This window comes from Agrilus planipennis, unplaced genomic scaffold (genome assembly GCF_000699045.2).
Source record: "Agrilus planipennis isolate EAB-ADULT unplaced genomic scaffold, Apla_2.0 scaffold38, whole genome shotgun sequence".
Classification (NCBI taxonomy): domain Eukaryota; kingdom Metazoa; phylum Arthropoda; class Insecta; order Coleoptera; family Buprestidae; genus Agrilus; species Agrilus planipennis.
This window is the reverse complement of record NW_020438882.1, coordinates 1049542-1058698: the sequence shown is the minus strand read 5'-3', so window position 1 is coordinate 1058698 and position 9157 is coordinate 1049542. Positions and strand designations below refer to the sequence as shown.

General features: G+C 28.1%; 2 protein-coding genes across 3 annotated transcripts in view; both read left to right on the top strand.

Annotated features, from left to right (window-relative positions):
* LOC108745251 (melanotransferrin) overlaps positions 1-462 on the top strand; it is a gene marked incomplete in the record, with an annotated part of 10867 nt that extends 10405 nt beyond the window's left edge. Inside the window, 1 exon segment of the mRNA XM_025981576.1 lies at positions 47-462.
* A 972-nt stretch (positions 463-1434) lies between these two features.
* On the top strand, positions 1435-5211 carry LOC108732219 (phosphoacetylglucosamine mutase). Of its 2 annotated transcripts, XM_018462903.1 has the most exons (10): positions 1435-1606; positions 1813-1942; positions 2093-2163; positions 2216-2345; positions 2447-2542; positions 2602-2962; positions 3375-3656; positions 3835-3992; positions 4050-4242; positions 4420-5211. In XM_018462903.1, exons 2-10 carry the CDS (start codon positions 1842-1844, stop codon positions 4675-4677), a joined length of 1650 nt encoding a protein of 549 aa, XP_018318405.1. In that variant the 5' UTR covers positions 1435-1606; positions 1813-1841; the 3' UTR covers positions 4678-5211. The 2 variants fall into 2 exon arrangements, with proteins under 2 accessions (XP_018318405.1, XP_018318404.1); XM_018462902.1 differs by lacking the exon at positions 1435-1606 and having other exon boundaries at positions 1646-1942.
* The last annotated feature ends 3946 nt before the right edge of the window (positions 5212-9157 follow it).

Below are 9157 nucleotides of genomic sequence, written 5' to 3'. Positions count from 1 at the left end.
GTGTATTTATAAAATTTTGTTAATACTCAATTTAGAATCTCGTAATTTTTTTTTATTAGTGTCCGTTTCTTTATTCACTTGCTCTTATTTTTATTGTGGTAGATTTAATGTTTTTTAAAGTTTTTAAAAACTATTATTAAATTATTTATCAAACAACAAATTGTCACTACCGTACAAATTATACCTTTAATGTTACTTATCTATGCGATAGGTAATAGCACGTAAGTGATCGTATGTTACTCGTTCATTCAAAGATTAGTACCTAATTGTAATCTCATTTATATACCTAAGCATATTCAAGTAAGTTATTTGCAATGCTTATTAAGTTTTTTAACGTCCATAGACTCCGTCCATTTTGATTTGTATAGAAGACTTACATATATATACATCATAGATAAAGATGTATTATTTTAAGGGCTTTGTAGATTTTTTAAAAATAAATATAAATCTGTTAAACTGTAACAAATTAAGCAATGCTTTTCGTCATGTTTTAATGTATATGTAACTACAGCAGTAGAGGTTCCCGATGCCTCCTCACTCGATGATTTTATCCAAAATTTCCTTGTATTTGCAGTTGTATGGGCAATGCTAATTAATTTCTTCCATATTAAACGAGCTGAAGAACCAAAATCTATTATACTTGTTGTAAAGCATCATTAAACAGAATTGTGTTAGAAATTACCAGGGTGCACTTTCAAATATAAAGCGTTTTTATTTTTAAATTAATTTAGTCGGTATTAATCAAGCTGAAGGTCCTAAAATGTACTAAAGATGTTGCGAAACGTCAATAAAAAGGATTTTGTTGTTAAAAATTGCCAGGGTAAACTTTTAAGAATGTTTTTAATTTTTAACAAATTAATTCCCACTAAACAAACTAAAAAACCAAAATGCATTAAAGTTGTAGTGAGGCATCAGGGAATAGTATCAGCGTTAGTATAGTAACAAATTACCGGGTACATTTTTAAACCCCATTTTAAAAATCTTTTTATCTTTTGATCAATTAATTTCGTCATTAACATTAGTAATCTAGCTCAAAATCCCAAAGTGTATTATGGTTGTTATGAGTGAAATGAATTTTAATGTTGTGTAAAAAAAGATAACATAATTTTATCATACACAATCAATCCTGTGACTCAAAATAAAATAATTATTAACATACACGTATTGTTATTACAGCAGAAATTTTGAAAACAAAATTAAAATTCAGCAATACAACAATGTTGATTGTGCATGATATAAAGAAATATAGTTGCATGTATCACTTTGGAAAATCCAAAATTATTAAGAAAAAAAAAATACAAGACGTTTTAAATTTTGTTTGGCCTTTTTTGCCAATTATTCTACGTATGGATTCGAATATTAAAGAAAAGAAACATTTCCAAGATATGCAACTCCGCATGCAGAGATATACACCTGGTTGCATACTATCGAAAAGTTCTAAGACCTGTATTTAAAATTCAGGAAAATTTGGCAAAATATTTGGTATCATCCTATTTTTGTATCGTATTGAAATAAATTCTATTATTATGCACTAACTAATTTGTTATACTTGTATAGGTTTTAAAAACTTTAAAACAATAAAAAAAAAACAAGACGAAATACCTAGGTAAGTAGATATATAAAATAAAATTATTTTCGGAATCCTTACGCCGAAACGTTTTGTGTGAATCAATTAATTGTAAGAGTGAAAGCCAATTTAAGATAATTGAATTGTAATGGGCTTGTCTGAGTTTCTTTTATTAGTCATTCCCATACCACTTTACCACTTATTAGCTTATTATATGCTTATTACACTCCTCACCCTTTCACCAGTGCCATATGCTGCCATAAATCTCACCAAAATGCCAAGTTCATACAGGACAGTATATGCTTTTGCAAGAGAAATGCACCCCAAGACTGTTAAAAGAGATATACAATATGGGACAGCCGGATTTCGAGACAAGTAAGCTCAATTATATACTTCTTTGTACTTATTCTTAAAAGTGAGGTTAAGAACACTGCAGCAAAATATGTGAATAATATTAAAATGAAAAATATATTATATTAAACCATGTCAAATAGGAATTTCGTTGATTGCTTTATAATTTTTCAGAGCTTCCAATTTAGGCTATGTTATGTACAGAATGGGATTATTGTCTGTTCTTCGTGCAAGATATAAGAAAGGTAAAAAGAACAATTAAAAGAAATAAGCAGTACTCATTTGTTAATGTTTTAGGAATAATTGGTGTTATGATAACAGCCTCTCATAACCCTGAAGGTGATAATGGTGTGAAATTAATTGATCCACATGGAGAGATGATGGAACAGAGTTGGGAAGAATGGGCCACCAAGTTTGCAAATGTGCAGTAAGTGTCTTCATTTAGAGAAAATAAAAAGATTGTTCTAAATATTATAATATAAATGCATCTAAAGTGGTCTTATTATTCTGCTAATTTTTGATTTATAGGGATGATGAACTGGAAGCAATTATAAACGAAATAGTTGATAAATTCAACATTCCAATGACTGACAGAAGTGTTATTTATATAGGAAAAGACACAAGGTAACAATAGAAAAAAAAATTAAAAAAAAAAACAAAATATGTTAAAAATGTTTCTGTAGACCAAGCAGTCCTAGTTTAGCAAAATCTCTTATGGATGGCATTTTGGCACTGTCAGGAAAGCCTGTGGACTTCGGTATTGTTACAACACCTCAGCTACATTATATTGTAGCTTGTAGAAACTCTCATGAAGAATATGGCACAGCCACAGAAGAGGGGTACTACAAGAAACTAGTGACTGCTTTCAAGAAACTCAGGGGCGAAAACTGTGAAAATGGGAATTACGTCAATCGATTATTTTACGACGGTGCAAATGGAGTAGGTGCTAAAAAGATAAAATTCTTCCAAGAAAGGCTGAAAGATTGTATGAATATTGAACTCTACAATGATGCAGGTATTGGAACTGGTAAACTAAATTATTTGGTGAGTTTTCAAAATCCTTTTTTTTTGCTAAATACAGTTATTGAATATTGAATTCTTATTAGAAATTTAATGATTAATGAAAAACATTTGAAAGAACTAGAAACAAAAATACACTCTACCTATAAAATATTCGTCTATTACAAAACTAATCTAAAAATCTACATAATTCTTTTTAATTCAGTTCATTAGTTAATTATAATATTCTGAGTGGCATAAGTGAACAACCGTCACTGTTTTATACTAAGTATAAAAAAAAAACTATGAAAGAGTTTGGATGTGCTGCATATTTTCAAGCTATTGTCCCTTTCCTTTTTTTTTGCAAACTGTCGTTTTCTTGTTTTGTAAAATTTTCTAAAAAATATTTTCTCATAAATTGTTGTTTTCTTTTTAAAAAAAGTGACTTCTCTTTTAGTGTGGAGCAGACTATGTAAAAACCAATCAGGCATATCCAACAGGTTTACCAATTGATCCAAACGTAAGATGTGCATCTGTGGATGGAGATGCAGACAGAATTGTGTACTATTTCAACGACGAAAATGGCAAATTTCACTTATTTGACGGAGATAGAATTGCAACACTTATAGCGAGTTATCTTAAAGAATGGGTGGAAAAGAGTGGAGTTGATTTAAATTTAGGCTTAGTACAAACAGCATATGCCAACGGTGCCTCCACTGAATATATTAAAAAACAATTGGTAAGTGATTTAAAGAAATATACGTTTTTGATAGGCAATAAAAATGTGTCGATGTTGTATGTCTATTGAAATAGCTGCTTTTCTTCTTTAATAAATTTTAAATTGAATTGAAATTGATTGAAAATGAAACAACTTATTTCTGCAATCATACTTTTAAATTATTTCCATTTTATTTTAGTCTGTACCTGTTGCGTGTGTCTCAACTGGTGTGAAACACTTACATCACAAAGCTCTTGAGTTTGATATTGGTATCTATTTCGAGGCCAATGGACATGGAACTGTTGTCTTCAGTAAGAATGCCAAAGATAAACTACGTTCAGTCGCTAAGGATCCAGAGTAAGAGATAATCCTTTAATTTGTGTTTTATTTACTCTATTTTATTTTTCAATATAGAACTGGCGAGAAACAAAAATATGCTGTAGAAAAGTTATTGGCTTTCATTGATGTCATAAATGAGACTGTAGGAGATGCTATTGCTGATTTATTGGCTGTTGAAACCATATTATGTGACAGAGGATGGGACTTAAAAGACTGGGAAAATTCTTACACCGATCTACCAAACAAACTTATGAAAGTTACAGTAAAAGTAAGAAAAACAAATATCTAACACTTTATTTAATTAATTGAGAATAAAAATATTTTTGAACATCACGTTTCCTTTACTAAAAGTCATAATATAATAATCAATTTACATATCTATATAAAAATAAACATTGTGTTTCCTTATTACACGGATTTATTTACATATTTTATTTTTATAAAGGACAGAAACGTTATATCTACCTCTGACGCCGAAAGGAAATGTGTTACTCCTGTAGGCCTTCAAGATGAAATTGACAAATTAGTATCTAAATATCAAAAAGCCAGATCTTTCGTGAGATCTTCTGGAACTGAGGACATCGTAAGGGTTTATGCAGAGGCTGCCACCCAGGAACAAGTTAACAAACTTACTGCCGAAGTAGCCAGAGCAGTATACAATCTTGCTGGAGGAATTGGAGAAGCACCCATTGTCCCAGAGTGAAAAGTACTAAATTGTACTTTAAAGCGATCTTTCATAAAAGGCGAAAGAATAAGATTTTAGTAGGCTTCATAAACATTTTTATTTAATATGTATCGCATAAATACGCGTTTCAGTACATTAAAACTATACAAACTAATTTTCAAGAACAATATTAAGTAGTTTTTTGGTCAAATTTACTTCTTAAGAAACCTCTTACAGGCTAAGTATTAAGGTGCAATAATTTTAAATAGCAATCTTTATAATCAAACAATTCCATATCATACAAAGACAATTTTTTTGTGTGAACTCATTGCTTAGCGTTTTTAAGTACCTATGTAACTCCTAAATAATAATTTATTGCTTCTAGAGACTTAGAAAGCATTTTTCGATAATTATCTAGTGTCATTGTGATCTAAAGTCTAGACAGTCACAAATAGACTGAAGTCAACAGCTGACGATTGGAAATGAAAGGAGTAAAAAGGCATTTTACATTAATAGTTATACTTATATTAGCTAATCCTTTATTCTTTTGCATAAAATAAAAAATATAGTTAATTGTTTTTTAAACTCAGTAGTCCGTGAGAGGGAATTGAATTAAAGATTGATTTTATTTGTAAGTAATTCTTAAGAATAAGTGCCTGACTCAGTTCAGTTAATATTTCAAAAAGTGGAATTCTAATTAAATCTTAAAATTTTAATAGACATCAATTGACAAATAATTTATTCTTGGAGAAATGTATTATTGACTTTGGAACTTTACTCATATTCACAAAAGGAACTTTGAAGATTAAAATGATAAGAGTTTTATTATGTATTTATTATTAAGATTCTCATTCTTTGCATCGATTTTTTTTATTAATATTTGATTTTTCAGTGCCAAAGTGTAATATTTTATATTGTTTTATACGCTTTTAATCAAATTTTTAAAAACATTTTTTATTTTTTTAAATGATGTTAATAATTGGTAATCTTTTATTATATTGTAGTTATTGTTATTTGAAAAATTCTGCATATGTGTTTATTATTTCTTAGCTAAAAAAATTCGTTTTTAGATTTATCTCTACATCATAACTATCCAAATGGTGATGGTGCTAATGATTATAGGTTTTAATTGTGATTTACTTTAGATAAATTTATTTTATGTGCAAGTTACCTTTATTGGTTTGTTAAAAAACGAAGTTTTTACTTTCTCGAAAAAATAACATTAAATGTTTTTTTATAAATCGTAATTATTGTATCTTATTCTTAATACGTACTGCCATTCCATATTTTTCACACGATTTATCATGGTTAGTGAATTTTATGGTAGGATTAGTGTGATTTTTGCAATTAGTGAAAGGATTATTATGGAACATATACGCAAAACATTGTGTGCTTGACTATTTATAAACGCAGAGCTTTTATGAACACCCCAAATGGTGAATAGTTAATTTTTATACACATTTATATAATGAATTTTAGTATTTTAAATAAAATATGTATCTAATCAATAAATATACGTTAATTTTTTGCAAGCGATTTAAGTACTTCATACGTAAATATTACATTACATTTTCTAATTGTTTATAAGTTGATTTGTAACAATTAGATACATTATTATATTTAACATTTTCAATTAATTTTAAAAGCTGCAAAAATTTCAAAACTAATTCTTATACTCTATTAACATATAAAGTATATATCATCCCCATTATCACATTTGTTGAAATGTAAATTTATAAAATTTCTTTTGATTTACGAACTTTGCATTCTTGAACAAAATATATTACATTTTAGTACATATACATGTTTTAGAAATTTAGTTTTTGGTTTATATAGAATGTGTTCATATTATTTATACAAGTGTTATTGGTTTACTTTATATGTAGGTTCACTTTTAGCTTTAGTTTGTTTTTGTGAAAAACTTGTTGAAATCACTTTACTTTTTTACTTGCATTTTTTTTTGAGATTTAGTACGTTGATAATATTGTTTACGGTTTATTTATTAAAGATTTCTAAATGTAGTGTCTATATAATTTATTCTGTTTTTTAATTTATAACAAAGAAATGTCACTAATCTCGAAGAGACAGTTTGTCATAAACTAACATTTTTAAAACGACAAAATCGACTTAACAATATTCTAATTGGCCCCAAAACGATCTGAGGTAGAGGGTTTTAGTAGCTAAATCCTCCTCGAAGCGAATCTAACTACCAGATGTACGGACAGCCTGGATGTCTTAAAGATTTCCTCTTTTCCATGAAAAATAAAATGCAAAAATGTTTTTCAAATATCCTTAGTCCTTATTTATTTACTAATGTCAGGTGGTAACAAAAATCTTACTTTAAAAGTGCTTCAACAAAACGGTTCAATAACAGATAAAATGACTTAATTTCGGTGTATTTAAACACTTTGCTCTGGCCAGTATTATTATAAACATCCCTTCTATTGGTTATGTCCTCTAGCAAGTATTAGATATTCATCAATATCTATACTACATTTAAGGCCCCTTGGCTTGTATAGGTCGGTGTACGCATTGCTAGCTCCAACATATCAAATTATTTGTTTTGAGTGAAATATATATTTCTTTTGACAATAATATTTAAATAAACAACAACCAAAATTGACCCATTACTGCAATAAATTAACACATTAGACCATTTTTAGAAATTAAATATTTTCTGTTAAAACTTTCCGATTATCTCTTATATTACAGTTAAGAAATCATAGGATATCCTTCGTATTTCACGTATCTAAAGAGCCATCTTACGGGCGATAGTCAAAAATATTATATCTGATTTACAGATTTCAACTGTATTACAGACAGCTACTAAATTTTAAGCAACAATAATAACAATAAAATTTGCCCGGCAAATTGTCGATTTCTCAAGCATCTTATGCTCTCCTAATACAAATTTCCGATTTTCGAAGTTTCATTAGACTTTACCGTGTCTACCGCCTTCACTAAAATTTAATACTTTGGATTGTTTAATTCATCAATAAATCACATCTAATATTAAAGTTAACTTAATAAATGATCTACATACGCTTTAGTTTGATTTATTTTTGCCAAATCATCAAATTTTATTGAATTTTTTGCATTTTTTTCGGTTAAAATCTACCCATATATAGTAATAAAAATCGTACTTCTACAAAGATTTTTTGCTTAATTTATTATATCAAATATCATTTATTGATGAATTAAGCAAAAATTTTCAACAAAAGTTCGATTTTAGTTCATATACGTGGGTGGATTTTAACCGAAAAAACGTGAAAAACTCCATAAATAATAATTCTTTGGCAAAAATGAAGAAAGCGGCAGCTCTTTATATCAATTATTGGTTAATCTACATCATCAGTTATCATTTATCGTTGAATATAGCAAATATAATTTGCAGAAGTTCGATTTCAGTTCCCAAAAACGATCGACAGGTAGCTATACATGGGTTATTTTTGGGAACTAAAATCGAACATTAGGACAAAATTTTTGCTAATTCACCAGTAAATGTTATCTGATATAGATAATTAATTAATAAATGATAACAACTAGCTGTGGCATGCTTTATTTTTGTAAAAAAATGGTTATGTATTCTGTTTTTATGTTTTTTCGTCTAAAATCGACCCACGTATATGAACTAAAATCGAACGAATCGAGCAGTTAAGCAAAATTTTTCAACTCGATTTTCAGAACGATTCGTTCGATTTTCGTTCCTAAACGTGGGTCAACCTTGAACGAAAAAACGTAAAAAACACCATAAATAGTCATTTTTTAACAAAAATGAAGCAAGCCGCAGCTAGTTCTTATCACTTATTCATTAATTATCCATATCAGTTGTCATTTACTGATGAATTAGCGAAAAATTTGTCCTATTGTTCGATTTTAGTTCCCAAAAAAAACCCATGTATAGCTACCTGTCGATTGACTGGGAACCAAAATCGAACTTCTGCCAAATATTTTTGCTTAATTCATTGATAAATGATAACTGATGATATAGATAAACTAACAAATGATATAAAGAGCTCCCGCTTGCTTTATTTTTGCCAAGAAATAACTACTTGTTATTTTTTACGTTTTTTCGGTTAAAATCCTCCCACATACATGAACCCAAATCGAACTTTTGTTGAAAATTTTTGCATAATTCATCAATAAATCACATTTAATATCAAAGACTATTCAATAAATGATCTAAATACGCTCTGGTTAACTTTTTTTTTGGCAAAATAGTAGAAATTTATTGCTTGAATTGTCTTTTTATGTATATAAATTAAAATTTAACTTTTGCTGAAAAGTTTTCGATAAATTCCTTCTGTATTAGAGATTATTCAATAAAACAGCAAATAAAATTAAAATATATTAATTAGACCCATATATTTATTAATTACACTAATTACAACATATTTATTTCAAGTAATAGTTTAATACATATTATATATAACATATTTAATTACAAAACGAGGAAATTAATTAACAGTACAGAGTAAAAAGAAAATACCTGTAAGAGAAAGAAAACAAATCACATTTA

Excerpts from the sequence above, each read along its gene's own strand:
- LOC108732219 (XM_018462902.1), top strand. The coding sequence starts at position 1,716 with ATGGGCTTGTCTGAGTTTCTTTTATTAGTCATTCCCATACCACTTTAC. Across the intron at positions 1,943-2,092 it reads ACAGCCGGATTTCGAGACAA|AGCTTCCAATTTAGGCTATG; the intron begins GTAAGCTCAATT and ends ATAATTTTTCAG. Across the intron at positions 2,346-2,446 it reads ACCAAGTTTGCAAATGTGCA|GGATGATGAACTGGAAGCAA; the intron begins GTAAGTGTCTTC and ends TTTGATTTATAG.